This window comes from Solanum verrucosum, unplaced genomic scaffold (genome assembly GCF_900185275.1).
Source record: "Solanum verrucosum unplaced genomic scaffold, falcon-dt-bn FXZP01000117.1, whole genome shotgun sequence".
NCBI classification, from domain to species: domain Eukaryota; kingdom Viridiplantae; phylum Streptophyta; class Magnoliopsida; order Solanales; family Solanaceae; genus Solanum; species Solanum verrucosum.
In genome coordinates this window covers 612,706-635,856 of record NW_026020014.1, presented here as the reverse complement: position 1 = coordinate 635,856, position 23,151 = coordinate 612,706, and the positions used below count along the sequence as shown (strand labels likewise).

Below are 23,151 nucleotides of genomic sequence, written 5' to 3'. Positions count from 1 at the left end.
ATATGTTGGATTACCTATGTGAAAATGATACATGTTCAGAGGTCCAGAACTTAAAAGAAATTGTGGATACCATAGGAAAAAAACAATATTGATGATGAAGTTGAAGGTGATACAATACCTATTGAACCAGATATGCATAAGGAAACACTTATCCCATCTAGAACTCATCACAATTTTATGGTAAAGTTGAAAAAAGACAACACCGGAACTTTTGGATGCAATTAGAAAAGTTAAAGATAAGCTTCAACTAATTTAAATTTTAACAAGAAACAAAATACAATTGAATCATATTTCATTAAATTGTCTTAAATATATTTGTGCTTCTATAGAATTTTTAATTTTTAATATTAATGGGACCATATATATATTTATATAGGAGTCTTCTGAAAATATATTATCTCATCGAAATGAGTAATTTTTTCCATTGGCTCAAGTCGGGATCGGATGAAAATATTATCTTAGAGAGAATATTAATTTACCGAGTATTAATTTAGTGAGATTTTACTGTATATGTGATAATTCGTTTTACAAAACAACAACAACAACATACTCACTGAAATTTTACAAGTGTGATCTGTTTTCGAAAGACCCAATTAAGTATACCAAAGGGTAATTATTTTTTTCCCAATGTATATATTTACTCCTCAACTAACCAATTAAAAGGAGATGACATTGAACTCGTGAAGGCCTTGTTCTTCAAACAAGTCCATCATCTCATTTTCAATATCCAGTTCATCCTCACGAGATGTAAATGCATTACATGACTTTTTGCCTCAATTCTCCACCTCAAGTTTCACCAATAAAAAGACTCCGTGAACTCCCTAAGCAATATAGCAAATGATAATAGTACTATTTAAGAGTCACAAGAACATGTTCATCTTAAGTAGTAATTATTTTGTGATGGGCAGTGGCCTATTACTAGTATTACCTTTGCATGCCGTTGTTGAGTTTTTATCCATTTATTCTTCATGGCTAACTTTTGCTGTTCCATTGAGATGGAGCCCAAGACATTGAGCCAAGGTCAACTCAACCTTGCTCGAGTAATGCTTCTACCACAAACTTCTAAATTTGTTGATTTTACTACTTAATTATCATTTATTTATTCTATGATAATGATAATGATGCAGGAAGTTGCTGTTGACATAGTACAAAATACACAATCAGACGAAGCATCAAATCTATTTCTAGAGGTATATATGCAACTATCACATTTATTTAATATGCTGATTTAGACAGTGAAAATTCATCCTTAAAATTAGTAGGGATCATAACAATTACTTCACCACTTTTTAGTTCGGCCTTTGAAAAATAGTTACGGTTATGGAATTTCAAAAATCAGGTGAAACTCTATGATAATGTCCTGAGATGTGAAACTCAATAATGTTTATTATTTACTCAACCAAAGCTCCACGCTAGGCCAGCCTAGAGGGGGCAAAGCTAGTATAGAGCTTATATGACTTCGACCGAACCTAGTAACTTTAGACCAGATATTATATTTGTCTTGAGAAATTCATTAATCATGTAGACATTATTTAGTTTAGATCAATAAATTTCAAATTTTGGCTCCGCCTCTTAATAACAGGCATACTCAACATTGGTTGAGCCAAGAATAGTCAAAAGTCTAACTCTTATAAGACCTCAAGCATAACTCAATTTAAGAATCTAGCTCATGAGCGAAAGATTGATCATGCATATATAAGGAGCAAGCCATTGACTCAACTCAAGTTATATATGTATAAAGTAGTAGTAGTGTTAATTAAAGTTATACATGTAATTAATGCTAATTTTAGTGAGTGATTTTTCTTTTTTTCTTTGAATGTGTGACCACATGATCTGAAAATGTAAATGGTACCATTTATATATAGGGAGGAAAGGCAGTTGTTCAAATAAAGGAAGCTTTAGTGGTAATTGAGGAAGCAGAATCAGTTGTAGAAGAAGATTGCATTGGGAAAGCAGTGAAAACAAACGTGATGATCGAGGCATCCTGTCAATGCGCGTACCCGTCGGCGATAACTGACGACTCGCCTGACCAATCTAAGTTCAAGGAACCACTCTCTGCTCCCTTTTGATTTCTAACTTCCTCCATCATATCCAAATAAACAGATGCAGCAGATCATCTTCTCCTTGTTTAGTTATTTACCTCTGTAATTTTATTTTATTTGTTTTGGAGTCTAACTAATTCAGATTTACATTGTGTAACTGCTTAAGACGTCTAATGAAATAGAAAGCGCTACTATTAGGATTTTTTTTTCATTTCAACGGCTCGAATATGACATTTCTTCGTCCCACTATAACTCTGATGGTAGTGTAACGTTGTATGATTCATCGGCATTCAAATGTAAAGGGGTCGGTGTAGTATTCCAAATCGTGAATTTTCTTCTGAGTTAGATATATAGTTTCCATTGCCCCAATTGCAGACTTCCAGTAGTAGTAGTTTTTTTTTTCTTTTTTTTAGAACGTAGCATGTTCCCACTAGTAACATTTTTTTTTTTTTGAATGTAGCATTTTTCCACTAGTAGCTTAACCACACCAAAGATTGTGGTGTTGTGACAATGATGATGCCATGATTTTTATTATAACCTCACACGAATAAATTAAAAGGAATTGAACATATACTATATATTTATAAAAATAATTTAGCCAAATTTAAGTATCATTTTTCATTAGCTAATCTTTTGGTCCTATTTGGCTCCGCCCTATATAGTGGTAAGTACTCCTTCTTAGTTAAAGATTTCAGGTTCAAATAGTTAGTTTGGTAAAAATTATTTTATCCCAAAATTAAAACTTTTTTATGTGAATTCGAATTGATGGCAGCCCAACGGGGATAATGTTGTGGGAGTATTTTGGAGAAATGGATTATTTGATGGTTTTAGGTCTTTAAGGATGTTGTACCAAATTGTTTGATAGACGTACGTATCTACAAGAAGACAAAGAAAAGGTTTAATTACCCTCGGTATTAATAGTGGACCAAAAAGCCCGGGCACAATTTAGTTCGGTGTTCAACCACAAGGACAGTAAGAGTCATTTGGTTGAAAGCCACCGCTGGCGTTGAGTTAACGCCTTTATTTGAATTCACACAGTATTACAATTCTAGGGTTTTTCGTTCTCGCGCTCTGCAACCTAAAACCCCCCATTTTCAAATCTCAGTTCCTCGTCTTCCAATACATCCAGGTATTCTCCTTTCTCTCTGCGTAATCAATCTATTGCAAACTTTGAGTTATGTTTAAATAATCGAATTTTGAATGCGAGTTTTGCAAATTGTATAAGTTCCATACAACAAATTGAATGTATTTCGTTTTTTCTCAGATAGGTTATTTATACGCACCAGCATATCCTGTAGTTTCGTTAGTTAATGTTCAATCTCTGAGAATTTGATTATATCTTTAGGACTGAGAGAGAATGAGTACAGCAGTGCGAACCCCGAAAACTGGAAGACAATCATTGTTCTTCCAGGATTTAGCTACGCCTATTTCTTCCCGGAAATCTGGGTCGAAATTTAATACACCAGGTCAGGCAGCAGCTGTTTCTGCTTTATGGCGTGAGAATTTTGCCAGCTCAGATCTGCCACCACCGCCTGTATTTACCCTTGAGGATCGATCGGATGTCTCCCCGGAATCGGGGATTCCTGACTATATTACTTCGCCAGAAATCAAGTCGGACCCTAGAACGCCGGTCCTAAATTCAGGAAGGGAATTTTCAACACCTAAGAGTAAGTCTGAGGCAAGCACTTCATATGCATTGATGGGTAAGCAGCAACAACAGAGTCAGCAAAGCCCCTTGCCAAGTTTGACATGGTGGTCACCCACAAAGGGTAGTGGTAGTGCTGAGCAGGATGACAAGGGAAAAGGTTCACCAGTAGAAGGCGTCGTTCATCCTGGTGCTTTGATAACCTTACCTCCACCAAGGGAAGTTGCAAGGCCAGAGATCAGGAAGAACTCAATCCCTGTGGGCAACCTCAATGAGGAAGAATGGGTCACAGTTTATGGGTATGCCTATATCTTTCCTACATTATATATATCCTTCCACTTATGTTCCTGATAGTAGTAGGTGTATTTAGAACTCCTTGATGCCACACAATATTCATTTTTTGCTGGTAGCTTCATTAGGGTAACTTCTAGTTCAAGCTGTTGCATTGTAAAGTATGTTGCTAACCACCCATTGTTATTATGTCTTCCTGTTTCTTTTCCTTTTACTTTTTGTTTCCTCCTTCACTAGGAGCTGTCATTACTTTCTGCTAGAATCAGATGGTATCTGTGTTATTTTTCATGGCAGGGTCTTGAGGATATCCTTTGCGGTTAGCCAAGTCATTATCTAAGGTTCCCTCTGGATGGAGAATTTTAGATTTTAGGGGGTCCAAATTCATAAATATTATAAATTTGAAGGTTTGAATTTAGAATACGTGCTATCAAATGTTTTTTTTGACTCATTTGATATGTGAATCTAAGTGAAGGCTTACAAGGCATGTGATTTGTGTTTCTATTTCAGATCTATTTTTTTCTGAAGTATATCTGAACAAGTGAAACTGATATGAATTTGGAAGACCTGACCATATTGCTCCATCCAAAATTGGCCTTAAAAGACAAAGAAACATTGATGTGAAAGACATGGAGACTAAAGTGGAACGTTGTGTTTATGCAATAACTTGCTTTCTTCATTCTTCCATGTGATAGATGCGCTTGAAAAATAAGAGGAGCTTTGATACATTCTTGCTTGTGTTTCGAGTCTTGCTTGATGTGCTGAGTTTATTATTGAAATGAGAAAAGTGCCCTTATTGGAATACCTTTTCCTGGTGATATTGGGAAGGGTAGATATCTCAAGGCTCTAACGATGTAGTGGCAATTGATTCTTTACTTCTTATGAATAATCCTCTTCTCCTCACGCCTACCCAGAAATTAAGAGCAAAGGATATAAGTATATAGTTTTGGAGGGAAAACCAGCTCTACTCCTCTAGAATCCACTTTCTGTTTATTTTGCATCACAGAATGTTCATGAAGGGGATCAACTTTAGTCGTCTAAGCTAGGTTAACTGCCTACAGAGTTTCAGGGTAGATGTATGGATACAACTTTTATGATCTATGTGTTCCTTTCAGTCTCTTTGAGTTATTCTATAGGGACCCTAATTTCTGTACTTCTCACATTTTGCTTGCCATTTTTCTTTATTTTTGGTCTTCCACTTATCATTTACCTTTTGAGTGTTACGTGCAGGTTTTCCCCAATTGACACCAATTCAGTTTTAAGGGAATTTGAGAAATGCGGTGTCATTTTGAAACACATTCTGGGCCCCCGAGATGCTAACTGGATGCACATTCTCTATCAGGTATTTCATATACCTATAAACTTGTCATCATGTTCAGATTCTGTTGTACATGCTTGTATATTCATACTGTCTTAAGGGCCTATTTGGTATTTGTATTGCCCTGGGTGGTTATGTGATGTGGGTACCGTGATGTTTAATGCCAGTTAACACTTACTTGCCACCACTAAAGTGTACCAGGACAAGGTCTCCGTTTCTTCTTCATTATTTTGCTTCCCTCACCCCTCATAGAATTTATTCTGTATTTTTTAACCCTTTTGTCCTGTTCTCTTATCTTCCTCTCCAACCGACTTATCCTTCCTATGAGCTTAATTTAAACCCCTTTTTAGAAGTCTGCTATCCCTGTGTTTGTCTCTGTAGCTGGGACTGCTGGTGTGACCCGACCATACCCAGTGTCTTTTTTTGGATTGATTTCTACCTGTGCTGTGAAGCCAACAAATAGTGTGGCCACTTGCAATGCCCCTGATATGTAATATCTCTTTGCAGGATATGGTTTTTTTTAAAAGAAAAAAAAATTGTCCACTGTATTTATTTTTCTTTGTGCGATCTTTTTTGCTGTCAATGACCCTAGTCTCCTGGAAGGTAAACAATTCATGGCCATAAAGCCGTGGCTTATTTTCTCTTTTATGGTGCAGAATCGTGCTGATGCTCAGAAAGCTCTTAACAAGAACGGTATGCAGATAAATGGAGTTCTTATGATTGGGGTGAAACCAGTGGATCCAACACAACGTCAGGCACTGGATGATAGGCTCAACAAGCAGGGATTTATACCTTTACCGCATGCTCCAACCAGTAAAAGCAATGACCCGACTCCGTTTAGAACCTCCTCTCAACCTTATTATCTCCAAAATGGCAGCAATAGTGCAAAGCAATCATCTGGATCTGTTGCCACCCCAGCAAGATCCGTTGTGTCTAAAATTGTGGACTTAATGTTTGGTGTCTAATCTTCCATGTTTCTTGTTCTTCTTCCTCCCATGCTTTTGTGTCATTTCTACTCAATGATGTCAAATATCATAGTTGATTCATCCGGAATGCATATTGACTCCAAACAACAGTTGAGTCATGAGTCTGTGATTCGTACTCCCTTCTCCTCCATTGTCTTCTTTATTTCTCCTCCAAATGCTTGTTCATGATGTATTTGTATCGATGTGAGCAAAGACTGATCCTTTCATATTTTGGGGAAAAAACGGTGTTGTAATGCAGATATAGAGAAATTTACCTTTCCTTTGCATCTTTCTGTCAGTTTTGATGAGTGGAGATTTTGGGAGCGGTAAATGCTTGGTATGAAATCAAGGTCTTGCATATCTGCGTGTTCTAAAATTTTGGGCTGGTAATGTCTTGGCCAAGTAATTTGGTGGGTTCTCTCGTATTTTAGTTATTCATTACTAGTAGTGTTTAATAGTTAATGATGACTTTTTATTGCCAACGAGATGATGGTAATAATTGTTACACGGTGGTTTAAAAACATGCTTTGAATTCATGTATTTATTGGTTTATGGGAGATGTAAACATAGGTGTATTTTCAAAGTGAACAATTAATTTGGATGGATGAGTATTATCGTATTGCGTTCGTAATCAAATTAAGTAATGCCTCTCTTGCTCCCGTGACTTGTCATGTAGAGCCCTCTTGTAGCTTTTTTATTGTATGACCAAAGAGAACAAAAACGTCAATTATCACTGTTCATTCACGGACACCTCCTTGACTACTTCGTCCTACCTATACTCGCCACGTGTTTATTTCTCACGTTCTCTGACCCCACTGCCCGCTTTCTTACGATTCAAAAAGAAAATTCTCTCTAAAACAGAGGAAATTGAGCAATTGGAACAAAACTAAATACTAGTGTAGTGAGGAGATGATCAACGGCAAGAATCCACCGGATGTCGGAATTCAGCTGCCGGAGTCAAAGATGGGGATGGATACTGTCACGGATAGTCCACTGGACGGAAATGTTAACGGGAAAGCTGAAGTGATGCAAGTAGTCCTACGGGCATTGTGTCTTGTGACTTCAGTCACAGCTCTATCACTTATGGTGACTGCCCAACAAGCTTCTACCATCACTGTCTTGGGATTTAATATACCCTTGCACTCCAAGTGGTCCTTCTCTCATTCCTTCGAGTAAACATCTCTTACCTTATTTTATGTTATCTCTAATAGCTTAAGCTTTTAAATGAGACGCTCACACAATTCAACATATACAAATTCCTGAACTTCAAATTCTCAATCTGCATCTGTTGATGTCTATGTTGTTGATGTACTGGACAGGACTGGTAACCCTATGAACTTTAGGGCATTGTCTTGTTGACAGTTTTTCCTAAGCTTTGAGTAGGTGACGTGTTCTGATATTTTTGTTCATTTTTTGTTTTTATTATTTTGAATTTTGAAATGTCACTTCCAGTCCTGAAATTAGTAGTACGTGCAATATCAGGTAATGTACTTGCATATATCATGTTTTTGTTTGCAATAGCAGGTAATGAACAAATCACAACAAAAGGCCCGTGAGTAGAATTTTAATATTCTGTTTTCTGACACTAATCCAAACTAGTACAGAGAATCTTCTTCCTTTTTAGTTCTTGCAATTATTTCTTGGGCTTACTTATTTTATTTTTTAAGGGGTAATTGGGGGTAGGCAAAGGGAGAATGGGGAGAGGATTACGAGTAGCCAACCAACTGAGCCACTTGGGTATTTTACTTTTTATTGGTGCTGTTGGGAAATCTACACAGATAGGATCGCATACTTGGTCACCTGATGCTATGGAGGGTCCCCCTGGGCTTACTTAGTTCATTCTCCTCTCAAGCATTTATTGTCTTCAATTATAGATGCTTATATATGTATCCCGTAAAATTCATATAATTTTAAGGGGAAATGGGGAGGGGATTACAATACAACCCTCACGACCTCACCAACAAGGTGGGGGTTCAGATAGCCAACCAACTGAGCTACTGAGATCCCCCTTAAATTCATATAATCAGTGGGAGGATGTGATTCAATAATTTCTATCGTATAAAGTGCACATCTTGGATGATCAGAGAAGTTCTGAGTTATTTGAAATTTACTGATCAGGTACCTGGTTGGCATCTCAGCTGCTGTTGCACTTCATTTAATACTTCAGCTACTTATCAGTGGATCAAGACTTGTACGAGGATCACCTACTATTTCTTCGCGAAATCACGGATGGCTTATTTTTGCTGGAGATGAGGTACAGATTTGATGTTTAAGAGTTCACTGTAGAAGGATAATTAGCACCTCTTTAGTTGCACTTGTTCGGTTGCCAATCACTGCTTATAACTGTAATATAACACTATCTGATTGTTTTTGTTACTATAGGTATTTGCATTGGCGCTGATGAGTGCTGGATCGTCTGCATCAAGTGTTTCCAGTTTGAATCACTCAGGGATTCGACATACAGCTCTGCCAAATTTCTGCAAACCCCTGCATCATTTTTGTGACCGTGTATCCACTTCAATAGTCTTCACTTTTTTCAGCTGCTTTCTGCTTGCCATTTTAGTTGTTCTTGATGTACTTTGGCTGTCGTCTAAGCACTAGACTTATTTGCTTTACTTAATCTCAATGCAAGTGATTTATGTTGTAAACCTTATTAGGTGAATTTGTGGTTATTGCAATGGCCCTTGATTTCTTGATTCATAACATAAATGTGGCCACTAGAAACTCACCGCAGCTCAACGTTTTAGATCAAGAATTTTTTTTTGGTGAATTATATACATTATGCTTATTTCGTTCATTGCTTCTTGTTGAAGTGTGTTTATTGAAAACTTTGACTTGATAGAAGATTAGACTTCTACGAAATTATGTTGAATTCAATGTTCAACAGTTTTCTACCGCAGATTTCTAGTTTCTATCTTACCAATTAGACTATAAACATACTGGTGGTCCGTTCCATTTTAACTGTCGTTTTAATTTTTTTTCAAGTTGAAAAAAATAAAAAGACAAGGTAAAGTATATGTTACACCTATTTATTAGTAAATGTTTTTTTGAAAGTTTTGCCCATTTTGGACGTGAAACTTGTTTTGAGATATTTTTTTCAAGCTAAAAGGGATAATTAAAATAAGATGGAAGGAGTAGAAAATTACAAAGTTTTTCTCCTTTAAATTACGACTCAACGGAAATATGAATGTTCAAATTTGTGCTCAACACTTGTTATAGATAAATGATTTGAACAGATGAGAACTAATTAAGCCCTAAAAAGATGGGAACAATTGAAACAAGGTGGAAAAAAAAAAGAAACAATACAAGCACTTTTTTTAGAGACGTTTTTATTCATCAATTAACAGTTACAAAACATGACCAAGTCAACAAGAAAATCTTAGTGGACCTCCCACGACCCCTCTCCTCTAAACACCATAACTTCCACGTTCACCACGTTACTGCATCCTTTGCTATCAATTTTTCTTTTCTTAAATAGCTTCATTATTGCACAGAGTTAAACCACATAGCAAAGTGAGAAATTTTCTAAAGCTCTCAAATTTCCACATTGCATCACTGCGTTACATACACTAATAACAATCAGCAATATTAGTTCATTCTTGAGGAAGACAAACAATGGGTTCAACTTTCTTCTACATTATTCTTTGTTTCATCGCGCTTACAATTGTTGCTGCCTCCGCTGAGGAATTCAAAGTTGGTGATGCTGTGGGTTGGCGTCAGCCAAGCCAGAATGAAACAGATCTCTATAATCATTGGGCTTCAAACAAGAAATTTCACATCGGTGATTCACTTCGTAAGATTAATATTCACTCAATTATATTATTTCTATGTAATTATTCCGTTTCCTCTTCAATGTACGTATCATGCATAATAATTCAGTCTCAAATTTGAGACTTCGGATTAAGTTCATGGTTTCGTTATTCACCACACTCCTGGGTAATGGCAATTAGTTCCACAAAATATGGTAAAAATTTATTGAGTAGTTACTCAAATCAATAATTTCGTGTTACATGTTCAAATTACTCTCTTATTTCTATAATAAATTAACATTTCTTTGATGTAAATATCGAGTACTGATAAATTTTTGTGAACAGAAAGTAAAATATGTGACATGATTTATCTCGGTACAGGTTTCGAGTACAGGAATGACTCGGTTATTAAAGTGGCCAAATGGGAATTTTATCATTGCAACAGAACTCATCTAGCCTCGGCCGGTAAAGACGGCACCAGAACAATGAATCTCAACAGGGCAGGCACGTTCTACTTCGTGAGCGGCGATCCGGAACATTGCAAAAATGGCCAGCGTTTAGCCGTTGAAGTTCTACCACTACATCCAATTTCGGAATCTCCGCCGCAACCATTTTCTCAGGCGCCGGCACCATCGCCGCTGTCATTCTCGGCGTCGGTTTCTTCAGCAGTTCCGTTGGCGTTCATTTCGGCGTTGTTGATTTCTGTTATTGTTGTAGCGATTGCTGGGTTAGCATGAGCCCCTGTTATTGTGGTTTTCATTTTTCTACCTACTAAGAATATTTTATTTAGGTTAGTTATTTAGTGTTTAATTTCATGCATTATGATTTGGCTAGGTTTAATTAAAATGTTCTATTGATTTCAATTTTTCACATTGGATTTGTGGCCCATTTTGAATTTATTATGTATGGACAACACATCAATTCTTAATGGGAATTTATATACTAATGTCTATTTTAGTAATGTTTTTTTAGTGCGTCTTCATTGTTGAGTTGGGTAAATGATTCTTTTTTCCTTATTGAATATGACTACATAATATTAATTTATTATCAAAGCCAAAAAATTATGTATTGTAAGTCAATCCCTTCATATTTCATAAATTTCTCTACTTTCAACTTTCAAGGATATAATTTTTTTGCACAGATAGATTATGTACAGGGGTCTATTTATACTTGCTCCAAATTAAATTTACACATTTAACAATCAAAAATCAATTTGACTAATATATTTATTTCCTTATTATCATGAAATTAATTTTTTTATTAAGAATATTCAAAAATTAATAAATACACATGTGTTGTTAACAAGTAGATGTCCATAAAGACTCATATTTATTATAGCATGTTATAAATTTCATCCCTACAAAAGAGACACTACGTGATAGAAAGTTGCATTCAAGGAAAATTACTTCTCTCCTCTAACTTATACGAGTATTACTCTTCTTTTCTTTCTTGTTTAACTTTCAATATTTTATTTATAACAACATTTATTTTTTTAGACTGAACTCGCATTAGTGTGCTACTCAAAAAGTTGGAGAATATAAAGTATAAACGGACTGAAATGAAGATTTGAAGAAACATAAGGGACAATTTGCAAAGCACGATAACTACAAGGTTCTATATTGCAATTTTTCTTTAAGACTTTTAAGTTAGCGGTTTAAATATTGAACTTCTAGAAAAATTCTTTTCAACGAAGCCTTATCTTCTCCCCTTGTGCTCTACCATTTCCACATTCACCCACTTTGCGAGTGAGCTCTCAGGTACTCTTCCTCATTCTTCATCCTCTTGCTTTTCGTAATACTATTTTCTGATTTTGATGCAAAAACATTAATGGAAAACGCATTCCTTTCTGTTTGAATCTACTGCTCCACTGATTGCAACTGCGATTCTTCTACTGAATAGATTTATCCATTATTATTTGAACTGAGATTCTACATTTTGCTGTGTTATTTCTGAAAACGAAATCTCGAGCTTTATTGTGCTTGTTCCATTTTAGTACTCAATAATTTATCCTTTGAGACAAGGCAATTCGCTATCTAATAGCACTTAACTGAAAAATATTGATTATTGATGTTTTTCTCTGTAGTTTTAATTAGTATTGTAATTTAACAATAAGCTTGATAACTTTTAGGATTTAAAAAATCCATAGCTTTAGTTTGTTAGCTCTCCTTATACATGTAGGGACTCCTTGAAGTGTAACACTTATTGAACCTGTAATGTTAGTTTTGTATGTGTGTTAACCTAGAAAGTTTTGCTCTTGGATTGAGCATTTCGATGAGCTCTTAGGCACGCCATTTGTTGTTTTTTTCATTTTGAAATTTCATTGAAGGTTGTGATATATTCTTTTAAATGTTTGCCACACAATTTTTTCTTGAGCTTGTCTTGCCTTCAAAGGCTCTTCTGCAGTACACCCTGATGGATTCCAAAAGACTGTAGGTTGAATCTAGATGCCGATAAGCCCAACAATCCATGCGCCATGCCTTAGATTTTTAAGTCGAAGCCTGTCTGCTTGCATCTCTTTATTTGTCCATAATCTATGCACTTGTTTCTACCAATTCCTGTTGTCAAGCATACCAAATATGACCTACCGATACATGAAGTCACGCTATCAGTAGTACCTTCTTGGTAATCCAAGAATGTGCTTGTGTTTGAACAATCAGACCTTCAGTGTGTTTGATTTCAACGCATTGGACTCTTTTTTATATACTTTTCTGAGGCAATGATGCCCTATTCTGCAGGTATTTTGTGGAGCATGGCTGCTACGTTTACCTCAGTGTGTTCAATTGCTTCCACAAACCAGACAGTAGATAAAAAATTCATCAATTCTTCTGAAACATTGTCTTCATTCTCTGGGATATCTTTGACTTCATTAGGGGGCAGGAGAAAGAATAAAGTTTTAAAGAAGAGAAATGATTCCAAGATCCAGGCTATGGCCAAGAAGTTACACTTCAATCAGGATGGTTCTGCCATCAAGAAGTTGCAAGTAAGCTTGATAGGAATTTTTAATTGATTTCTCTTGTATGGACACGTCATCCTTTTGTACCTATTTAATTCTCGCCATTCCTTGGCCTTCAAAATTCAGGCAGGAGTTAACAAGCTTGCAGATCTAGTAGGTGTAACTCTTGGTCCAAAGGGAAGAAATGTAGTTCTTGAGAGCAAATATGGCTCTCCGAAAATTGTAAATGATGGTGTTACTGTGGCCAGAGAGGTAAACTTCCAAAAACTCCATATCTGATTTTCTTCTGGCACTCAACTGTCAAATGCTATGCGTTTGTTGTGACTTGTCGAAGAGAAATATATTGGTACTTACCATGATCAGCACTGGAATTGGTCTTTGTTATTTCTTCTGTATATTATTCACAAATTCATTTTTAAATTTTGTACTCTTTTAGTAGATATTGTTATTACACTTAAAATGCTGTATTTCGGTCCTGTTGGTATGGTTGAACTATGCAGAAATAAATATGTTGTAATGTATGCTCTGAATTGCTCAATAGGTTGAACTAGAAGACCCTGTTGAGAATATTGGTGCAAGTTTGGTGAGACAAGCTGCATCAAAGACAAATGACTTGGCTGGGGATGGAACAACTACATCCGTTGTTTTGGCACAGGGGCTCATAACTGAGGGTGTTAAGGTTTGTAAGAAGTTGCTTTCAATTTTGCAAGCTATTTCAAGATTTTGATGGTGTTAGGGATTTGATAATAGCTTCCTTAATGCTGGTTATTCAGGTTGTTGCAGCTGGTGCAAACCCTATTCAGATTGCCAGGGGCATCGATAGGACCACCAAAGCCCTGGTTTCTGAGCTAAAAAATATGTCAAAAGAGGTGAAAATTACAAAATTATATGTTAAATTTTACTTATGATTCAGTACAGCTGCATCAATTTTTCAAAACTTTACTTCATTTGGAACAACTATTATTATTTTTGAAAGTTGCTGATAACTTTTTAGGTTGAGGACAGTGAACTAGCAGATGTAGCTGCGGTTAGTGCAGGAAACAACTATGAAGTAGGAAATATGATAGCAGAAGCCTTGAGTAAAGTGGGTAGGAAAGGTGTAGTGACTCTTGAGGAAGGGCGGGGTTCTGAGAACAACTTATTTGTTGTGGAAGGCATGCAATGTGACCGTGGCTATATCTCTCCATACTTTGTTACAGACAATGAGAAGATGGTAGCTGAATATGAAAACTGCAAGGTATGATGTACCATGACATTTTGTCTTGCATGCTATCTTTAAAAAAACTCTTCCTGGATATGCTAAAGAATGTGTTGCTGACAACTAGTTTTAAAAAAAATCAGCTGCTTCTGGTAGACAAAAAGATAACAAATGCAAGGGATTTAGTCAATGTTTTGGAAGAAGCAATCAAAAACGGATACCCAATATTGGTAATCGCTGAAGACATAGAGCAGGAAGCTCTAGCCACACTAGTTGTGAACAAATTAAGAGGAGCATTGAAAATTGCTGCTCTCAAAGCTCCTGGTTTTGGAGATCGAAAAAGCCAATATCTTGATGACATTGCTATCCTTACTGGAGGTCTGTCCATAATGAAGTGATCTCACTGTTCAACGAAAGCTATGTTTACATTTAAAGTAAATTTAATTATGCAATATGCACTCAGGTACTGTCATTCGAGAGGAGGTTGGTTTATACCTAGACCAGGCTGGAAGTGAGGTCTTAGGGAATGCTGCCAAGGTGGTTTTATCAAAGGATTCGACGACAATTGTTGGTGATGGTAGTACACAGGATGCAGTGAGCAAAAGAGTTGCGCAAATTAAAAGACTTCTTGAGGTAGAACTTTGACTTATATTTTCTCATGCCGGTCAATTAATTGCCCTTTTCACAAAACAATGTTGGGCTGTCCATGCAGGAAGCTGAACAAGACTACGAAAAGGAAAAATTGAATGAGAGAATTGCAAAACTCTCTGGGGGTGTTGCCGTTATTCAGGTCAGTTGATGATTCACTTATTTTAGGATGATATCTTTTTCGTTGTCGTAATTCAAAGTATACTCTTCTTGCCGTAATTTGGGATTATGAAATATCAGGTTGGTGCACAAACTGAAACAGAACTCAAAGAAAAGAAATTGAGAGTAGAGGATGCACTCAATGCGACAAAGGTTTGTTCAAGTGTCTATGCAATTATGGCCATTCTTTCAATTTGAATTTGCCAACCACTATAATCTTACAGTGGTAATGAAATTGATCTTTGGTAACCATAGGCAGCTGTTGACGAAGGCATTGTAGTTGGCGGTGGATGCACCTTATTGCGGCTTGCTGCCAAAGTTGAAGACATTAAAGGAACTCTTGATAATGATGAACAAAAGGTATTACTTTTATTTAGTTCATTGAGGAAGATTCCTTATACAGTTGTACCAAGATTATTTGCATATGTTAATGTTAATTTTCTGAAGGCGGGGATGGCACTAATTCAGTTTTCAATACTGCAGATTGGAGCTGATATTGTCAAGAGAGCTTTGCGCTACCCTATGAAGTTAATAGCCAAGAATGCTGGTGTTAATGGAAGTGTTGTGATTGAGAAGGTACAACAATATTGAAATGGGCTTACTGTTTATGTTGCATTGTATGAGAGTTCAAAGATACATTGACTGGTTTTACTATCATTTTCAGGTGTTGTCCAATGACAATCCAAACTATGGTTATAACGCGGCCACCGGAAACTATGAAGATTTAATGGCTGCTGGTATAATTGATCCTACAAAAGTAAGTATCTTGAAGTCTCAAGGGAAACAAATGCCGAAGAAACGTGTAGATAATTTCAACAATATGCATGTTAGAGTGGGTTAGAGACTTAAAGAGTCCCGGGAATGGACAAATGATTTGCTTATATGGATTTGGGTATTCCTCCCCTCATGAGCTAGCTTTTGGGGTTAAGTTAGGCCTAAGTGTTATATCTTTTGTGCTATGTATTCTCAAAGTCATGTCCGTAAACATTTCATCCTATGTTCTTAGTAATCGTAGAACTGAACATGTCGTAATTCTCTGCCAATAAGGTCTCCTTCCAGTCTTCTTAGAAATTGATCTCTAATTATGAAGTGATTAAAGGATGACCCTTGTTGTCAAAATCAATATTTGTTACTTTAAACTATACATATCTGATCGTTTATTGTTGTTAGGCACATACCTGTCAAATCTGATTTGTAGCAACTGTGTGTTCCAATTATAACACATCCAAAGTTTTGACATTTCATTTTTCATTTCTTTGTATTTGGACATCTACCAAGAGTTGGTGGACGACCAGTGATCGGCAATTAAATATCTACTCTTTTTCCTTCTTGTTTTTGTAATTAGGCATAAATAGCATCTAGGAGATTCTTTGTCTATGTTGAAAAAATTAATACAATGGGTGGCTTGTGTTGTGAGAATTCAAGTATCTGTTCTTTTTCTCCTTGTTTTTGTGATTCATCGATAAATGACTTCCAGGGAATACTTATTTTCAATCCTAAAGGTTTCGCTCTCGATGTTTTCATGTTGCTTCTCATTGTTTACGGAAGCTAAGGGTTGCATGTTGTGGAAATTAGGTGGTAAGATGTTGCTTGGAGCATGCTGCTTCAGTTGCAAGGACCTTTTTGACATCAGATGCTGTGGTCACTGAGATCAAGGTGCCTGAACCTGCAGTTGCTGGGAACCCAATGGACAATTCAGGTATTAACCATAGAGGCCAACCATTCCCCCCCTCCTTTCTGATTCTACCGTAGAGGCCAACGATAGACAACCTTAGATGCATTTGAATGAGCGAGTTTTTTGAACTAATACTTTCTTTTATTTTGATGTTAAATAGGCTATGGACCCTAGATGTTTAAGAAGGGCTTGAGGACATGCTGAGAACTGGTATGCTGAAGCGCAATGCCGGTAAATTACGAATAATATGAATTAATTAGCAACATAGAGTTTATATGTTGATGAGTTCACATTTCCGAATAGCCAGTGTTTTTTATTGTTCCAAGTTGAAATTTTATGAGCGTAGGCTTTGCATGAGTGAAGCCCAAATGGTGTAGTTTGCATTTTTGCAGTGATAGAAATGGTAAAATTAAAGTAACAATATTGTTCAAACTTATTCCTCTTGTTTTTTTTTTCTAGTGGAAATTGTTACTTTACTTGATAAAAGATAAAAAAAAATTGTCCCTTTTACGCTGGTGACGGTCCAAGTAGTCGATATTAACTTAAGCAAAAAATTCTAATCCAATGTTAGGTAAATGCCATGCTCAATAAATCATTATAATGTAGCATATACCATATATTGAGAAAATAACATAGTACTAGTTACAACATCACACCATTACAACAATGTACCCGGCACAGTGTAGTCACACAAGTGGGGCCTGGTGGAATGGTGTGTGTGCAGTCTTATTTCTACCTCGTGAAGGTAAGAGAAGTTGGTTACGATATTCGAGCAATATCTTTCTATTTAAGGTCATGTCTTTGGTGAACTACAAGAGAGTCATGCATATCTTGTTTATCACTCTCCCCCACACTTTTCTAGTCTACTTTTACCTCTTCTCATACCCATAAATCATAATAATCATATTCTTTCACACCTCCTCATTGAGGCATCTATGCATTCCGTCTTCACATGTTTGAACCGTTCTCGTCTCCCTTATCACAAGGCTACTTTGACCTTGTTTCAAATACCTTCAATCTTAATATTTTCTCTTCTAGTTTGCTCACACATCTATTTCGATCAACCAACACTTCGTCACAAATAGAAAATTTGAAAAGGATAGTTACCCCTACCTGACTTAAGTTTCCTTTTATGTTATATAGTAAAGTATACTGTGGACAAGAAATCATATAAATTTTATTATGTACGAGGCACAACTAATACTAGTTATATGAGGCTATTATTTTATTAATATTATATTTTGACCTGTGCGGGACCCATTCTTTATTTTCCATTTTGGCATTGTTTCTCTTTCTTACTTTTCACTTTCCTTCTTTTTCTCATTTTTTGTTCTTTCCAAAATATAAAATAAAGTAATTTTTTTTAATAGAAAATGTTTTTTAAAATGATTATTTTTATCATTAAATAACTACATAAAATATTAATCAAAAATATTATTAATAAAACTAGAGTTATGTGTATATATCAAACACTTGTTACAAAATTACACATTAAGTATTTAGAAGTTATAATAAATATAGAAAGCATGGTTATGATTATTATTAGGTGTTTGACTATATAATTCATATATTTTTTAACTGTATTGAAATATATGCCTTAGAGTTGAAAATAGAGCTATGTTTTATTTTTGCAAAAAAAAATATTCAAAATAATGTTCATATTATATATAAATACAATTTCAAAAGTGAAAGTGAGTTGAAAAAACACATTATACGAACATGTTTTTCAAATTTAAAATATACCTTAAAAAAAAAGAAGGTTGTGTTTTAAATTTTCATGGGCAAAAATCAATTTTTAAATAAAGTGAACAATTATTTTATGAATAATTTTTTATGCTTAAATGGGTGCTAAAAGTAGAAGTTAAAAAAGACACGAAATATGAAGACAAAATTTTTGAAAATACAATAAATGAAAAATGAGAGAAAAAGAAATAAAAATAATTTTAGTGATCGATTTTCATGACATAAGTGACCATTCAAATAATTAACTTGAATTTTGTTTATGTTCATAGCCTTTAAGTATAGAGACCTTAATTATATAATACTGAAAATTATAATTTGGGAAATATATTCTATAAAACAAATAAGTATAAGAATAATAATTATTTTCATTCGTATAAACTGAAGGAGAAGGTGAACTGATTTTAAAATAAAATTAAATAAAAAAAAAACATAAAACGAGAGAAATGAAGAAAGAGAAGAAGAGTAAAAAAGAGAAACAAAAGGGCAGGAAGGAAAATAAAGTATGGGCCCATGAATCAGAATATAATGTTAATATAATAATCCCTCATACAACTAGTAGTAGTTGTACCTCATTCATAATAAAAATTTTCTCCATGTCTCACAAGCAAATTGTCCGTGGTGTTGTGCAAGCTATCTGTAGAATATGTCATAATTTGTGTAAATTAATAAATACCAAAAGAAGGCACCAATCTTTGGTATGATGATAACAGCTCACCAATAGTTGGTGCAAATAGGGATACATAGAACTTTGGATAAAACGATGTTCTGCCGTACTGTGTGCTCTGGTCTGTTTTGTCCCCTGTTATGATTTGACTAGCCTATCTTACAATTCGACCTTTAATTTTTACTGGGATTACGACAGTATCGAAGGGAGTACTGTTACCACCAACCGTGCATGATGAGAGTGTTTCACCCTTAATTAGAGATTTCGAATTCAAGTTTTGGGTATGAAGAAAATTTTGTTAGGAGGGACACCTCCAAATGGACCCTGTAGTGCTGCGCGATTCGAATTTAGTCTGAGCTTCAATGTGGACTCTGAATAACGGATGGAAAACCAAAAAAGAAGGGAGTACCGTTACCTATTCAGATAAGGTTGCAACGTGCATCTTCCGTTCTCTTATGACTTTTCTCAGTTAATTGAATTGGCTGTCTTCATTTTGAATGCTCTTATTATTTGATAAATTGCTTCTTTGTTTTATAAATGTCGTTAGAAACAGTGACTTTCTTGTTATGCACCCATATACCAAAGTTAGCGGCTTTAAAGATAAGGATAAGGGTGGTGGGACACCCTCTGAATTTCTCATTGTATTATCAAAAATAATTTATATTTGTCTTTTGTTATACTTATCATACTAAAATATCCCGGACATTAGTCCCCACTTCAATGCGATGATGTGGCATTAAGAACAACGAAATTGGACTAGTAAGCAAAAGAAAATAAAAAAAAAACAATTCCAAGGCTTCATTTTTCAGACACATCTCACCAAGAACTACATTTTTCTTCCCTGAAACCCTTTCACTGTAAAAATTTCACTACTGCAGGCAAGTCTACTGCTACGTGTTGTGCTCTTACCATTAGATCAAAGCTCGGGGAGAAAATATAAGAATATAAACTACTTTAGATGATACAGGGTCAAATTTTGACTATTTCCCCCTAATGTTTATACTATGAGGATAACATCAAGTGCCAGAAGAGTTCAAGAATACCAAAAAAAGAAAAATGAAACATTGAGAGTGCATAATGTTTTTTGTCCTTTCTTTTATGTTGCATTTTGTTTCAATATCTTTTCGGCTTAAAATTGAGGCGGTCTTGTGATTAGTACGACCAGTATTTTGGCCTAAAATACTTCATATTCTTTCCACTATTATCGTATATTCTCCTCTTTGACATGATAGAAACAAAAAAAAGGCGCTGAAAATAAATATACTATAAACAACATGCTACTAATTATAAAATTCATTTTTTCTTATTTATATAGTTTTATGCAGAAAGTAACTTTCCTAAAAAATATATACTATAAACTATATATGTTTTTTCTAAAATTTGACCAACGGTACATGAGGAAATAAAAAAAGTTTAGTTGAAAAATATTGAACGTATCAAAATGTGAAATGAGAATTAAAACGTGATTAGATTTGCTTTTGATAATTATTCTTTTGTTTTTGTTTAACCAAAGAAAAAAAAAAGTCTACGTATGACTTCCGATTAGGAAACTTACATCGATGGCCAAGTCACAAAATCTTCTTGTAATATGATGATGAAAAATGGAAAAAGTCTACGTAAAGGTGATTGAATTGGTGTATCAGATGATATATCTCATAAGGTATATTAGGGACTTATTCCCCGTCCACACTTTCTCAAGAGAATTGCATTCGTCATGGATTTCCTAGTGTACACCCAAAGAATAGGGATTCCGAATTTTTCTGGGATTCCAAAAATAATAATCTCACCAATGTAATTGAATATTTTTTCAAAAGAATACTAAATCATAATTATTTAGAGATCAATTATCAATTGGTACTCTCTTCATCTACTTTTAATTGTCATGGTTTTTTTTTAGAGTCAATCTATAAAAACTCTGACTAATATTTTACGATGTAATTTTTAATATTGATATGTAAAAAATTGCAATTTATAGAATTTTTTATGTAATTTTTGAATATATAATTTTTTTGTGTAAAATATTAAATTAATGTAATCTAATTTAACTTGGAAAATTAGTCAAATAAACTTTTAAAAAGTTTAATACAACAAATAAAAGTAGACGGAGGAGTAGTAGGTAATTAGTGGACGAGTCTTAGGACACAAAGCAAGTGGACAAAAGTTTAAAAGAATTAACAAAAACTGACTGTTGGAATATATACAATTTTATGGAACTAATTGAAAGGTGTCATGTTAGAGAGGAAGATTCTGAATTAGCATTAAATAAATAAATACAAATATAAGTAAATAAATAAATAAGATTAGGAATTGATTAATTATGGCGTAAGATTGACAGCGGTGTTATATAATCCATTGGTCAAGGATGTAGCTACGTTTATGGCATCTTCATCAAGTTCTTTTAAAAACAAAATATCCAAAGGAAAATAAAGTAGTCAAGATCAAAAGATTTATTCAAAACAATCTCTCTATTTCAAGAAGTTAGAGATAAGGTTAGTCGAGATCCGAAGATTTATAAATAATAATCTCTATATTTCAAGAAGTTAGAGATAAGATTTATGTACACACATCTTATCTTCTGTAAATTATATTTATAAAATTATACGAGATATATTTTCGTTATATTCAAAGGAAATTAAATAATAATTGTGAGGAATTAGATAGATTGCCATTTTCGAAAGGACTTCTGATAATTCTTGATTATCCCTAATTCCCTTTCCCTAAATGTTAAATCAATCTTTTAACTTGGCAGACTGCATACAATTCGTTGGAGAATGACTAATTGATTGAAAATTGAATGAACTAATAAAGAGAATAAATCTTATATTATATGATTTTCTATATTTATTTTACTTGCATCTCTTTGCCTAACTTATTTCTCTTAAGGCTAATCTCATCATTAACGGCTATAATACCATAGCACTTATCGTCTTAAGACTTTTTTGTTTTCGAAAATTAACACGTCAACATTATTATTATTATTTTGAATGACATTAAAGGCATCCATATTCACGCACTAAATAATAACGGTATAAAATGAAGATGTCCAAAATATCATGCATCCATTTTGAAAATTAGAAATTTATCCATTCACTTTATCGTTAGTATATCGTCACATATTTTCCCTTGTCATCATGCTACCAATTTCAAAAAAAAATATATATTTTCCCTTGTCATTAACAAAATTTTAAGATCAATTAGTAAACTTCATGCGTATCCATATTTTTCAAAAAAAAAAAATAGTTACAAATTTATTGCTCAACTTTCTATTATAATTTTATAAATATCTTAAGATTAAGCTTCGTTCAACCGTCAAAAGTAAAGGACAAAAACAAGGCTTTTTCTTCACAATGGGGATAATATTAAAGCATCCTAGATAATCTTTATTTATTTAGAGTAGTAGTAGATTCAGAATTTTCACTAAAAAAGTTTGAAAAATAAATATAAAAATAAAAATGTTAAATCAAATGGTTAGGATTTGAATTTGAAATTTTAAGGTGAATTTGAACTCTTTAATCACTAAATAAACCTCTAGTCTCTTATTTAGATTATTCAAGTTTATGAAAAAAGAATCCCCCTATATATACAATATATATTTATTTGACGATGAGGTTCGTATGAATCCCCACCTAGCTAGATCCGCTCCCGACTTAGAGGTATTTATCTCAACTGATCGGACAATTTGAATAATTTAAGGCCCGTACAAAACATAATTACAAAGTGGAAGAAATAAATTTGGAGATTAATGGATGTTAGCATTATTGAAATTTAATTTATTAAAGTATCGACAAGACAAAAATGAAGAAAATGCACGAATTAGGAAGAAGCATGTATAATCCTAATAACTAAATTAAAAATGTCGACTTCAATCAAATACTAGTAATTTGAGAAGAAAACATAATTGTAATCAAATACGTGGATGTAAATATTAAAGGCCAAGGGTACATAATGATTGCCCACTTAAAGAACTTTTTTTTTTTTATCATCGAGTCATTGAAAATTTTGAACTACCACCAAATCACACTATTTGTTTAAAACAAAACCCACAAGCATAAGTTATATTAAAAAGTTCTCCATAAATGATTAAATTAAAATAGAAAAGTTGTC

The 23,151-nt window shown here is 34.3% G+C and overlaps 5 protein-coding genes across 5 annotated transcripts; all 5 read left to right on the top strand.

Moving 5' to 3' along the window:
* Window positions 1-897: 897 nt before the first annotated feature.
* On the top strand, window positions 898-2,251 carry LOC125820717 (uncharacterized). Its single transcript, XM_049500140.1, has 3 exons — window positions 898-1,040; window positions 1,128-1,190; window positions 1,866-2,251. Exons 1-3 carry the CDS (start codon window positions 969-971, stop codon window positions 2,067-2,069), a joined length of 339 nt encoding a protein of 112 aa, XP_049356097.1. The 5' UTR covers window positions 898-968; the 3' UTR covers window positions 2,070-2,251.
* A 1,148-nt stretch (window positions 2,252-3,399) lies between these two features.
* LOC125820751 (nuclear pore complex protein NUP35) lies at window positions 3,400-6,543 on the top strand. Its single transcript, XM_049500175.1, has 3 exons — window positions 3,400-3,986; window positions 5,206-5,317; window positions 5,950-6,543. Exons 1-3 carry the CDS (start codon window positions 3,400-3,402, stop codon window positions 6,256-6,258), a joined length of 1,008 nt encoding a protein of 335 aa, XP_049356132.1. The 3' UTR covers window positions 6,259-6,543.
* Window positions 6,544-7,117: 574 nt separating this feature from the next.
* Window positions 7,118-8,878, top strand: LOC125820707 (CASP-like protein 3A1). The gene is made up of 3 exons (XM_049500129.1): window positions 7,118-7,430; window positions 8,377-8,512; window positions 8,641-8,878. Exons 1-3 carry the CDS (start codon window positions 7,168-7,170, stop codon window positions 8,857-8,859), a joined length of 618 nt encoding a protein of 205 aa, XP_049356086.1. The 5' UTR covers window positions 7,118-7,167; the 3' UTR covers window positions 8,860-8,878.
* A 995-nt stretch (window positions 8,879-9,873) lies between these two features.
* LOC125820748 (mavicyanin-like) lies at window positions 9,874-10,744 on the top strand. Its single transcript, XM_049500173.1, has 2 exons — window positions 9,874-10,051; window positions 10,389-10,744. The coding sequence occupies exons 1-2, from the start codon at window positions 9,874-9,876 to the stop codon at window positions 10,742-10,744; spliced, it is 534 nt and encodes a 177-aa protein (XP_049356130.1).
* A 933-nt stretch (window positions 10,745-11,677) lies between these two features.
* Window positions 11,678-16,717, top strand: LOC125820820 (ruBisCO large subunit-binding protein subunit beta, chloroplastic-like). The gene is made up of 14 exons (XM_049500257.1): window positions 11,678-11,764; window positions 12,743-12,987; window positions 13,087-13,212; window positions 13,502-13,639; window positions 13,734-13,829; window positions 13,955-14,197; window positions 14,302-14,536; window positions 14,622-14,791; window positions 14,871-14,948; window positions 15,047-15,118; window positions 15,221-15,325; window positions 15,449-15,541; window positions 15,630-15,722; window positions 16,541-16,717. Exons 2-14 carry the CDS (start codon window positions 12,757-12,759, stop codon window positions 16,715-16,717), a joined length of 1,857 nt encoding a protein of 618 aa, XP_049356214.1. The 5' UTR covers window positions 11,678-11,764; window positions 12,743-12,756.
* Window positions 16,718-23,151: the final 6,434 nt, after the last annotated feature.

Coding starts and splice junctions, on each gene's coding strand:
- LOC125820717 (XM_049500140.1), top strand. CDS start 969: ATGGCTAACTTTTGCTGTTCCATTGAGATGGAGCCCAAGACATTGAGC. Junction 1,041..1,127: donor GTCAACTCAACCTTGCTCGA/GTAATGCTTCTA, acceptor ATAATGATGCAG/GAAGTTGCTGTTGACATAGT. Junction 1,191..1,865: donor CATCAAATCTATTTCTAGAG/GTATATATGCAA, acceptor ATTTATATATAG/GGAGGAAAGGCAGTTGTTCA.
- LOC125820751 (XM_049500175.1), top strand. CDS start 3,400: ATGAGTACAGCAGTGCGAACCCCGAAAACTGGAAGACAATCATTGTTC. Junction 3,987..5,205: donor GAATGGGTCACAGTTTATGG/GTATGCCTATAT, acceptor TGTTACGTGCAG/GTTTTCCCCAATTGACACCA. Junction 5,318..5,949: donor GGATGCACATTCTCTATCAG/GTATTTCATATA, acceptor TTTATGGTGCAG/AATCGTGCTGATGCTCAGAA.
- LOC125820707 (XM_049500129.1), top strand. CDS start 7,168: ATGATCAACGGCAAGAATCCACCGGATGTCGGAATTCAGCTGCCGGAG. Junction 7,431..8,376: donor TCCTTCTCTCATTCCTTCGA/GTAAACATCTCT, acceptor TTTACTGATCAG/GTACCTGGTTGGCATCTCAG. Junction 8,513..8,640: donor TTATTTTTGCTGGAGATGAG/GTACAGATTTGA, acceptor TTGTTACTATAG/GTATTTGCATTGGCGCTGAT.
- LOC125820748 (XM_049500173.1), top strand. CDS start 9,874: ATGGGTTCAACTTTCTTCTACATTATTCTTTGTTTCATCGCGCTTACA. Junction 10,052..10,388: donor TCACATCGGTGATTCACTTC/GTAAGATTAATA, acceptor ATCTCGGTACAG/GTTTCGAGTACAGGAATGAC.
- LOC125820820 (XM_049500257.1), top strand. CDS start 12,757: ATGGCTGCTACGTTTACCTCAGTGTGTTCAATTGCTTCCACAAACCAG. Junction 12,988..13,086: donor CTGCCATCAAGAAGTTGCAA/GTAAGCTTGATA, acceptor TTCAAAATTCAG/GCAGGAGTTAACAAGCTTGC. Junction 15,723..16,540: donor GTATAATTGATCCTACAAAA/GTAAGTATCTTG, acceptor TGTGGAAATTAG/GTGGTAAGATGTTGCTTGGA.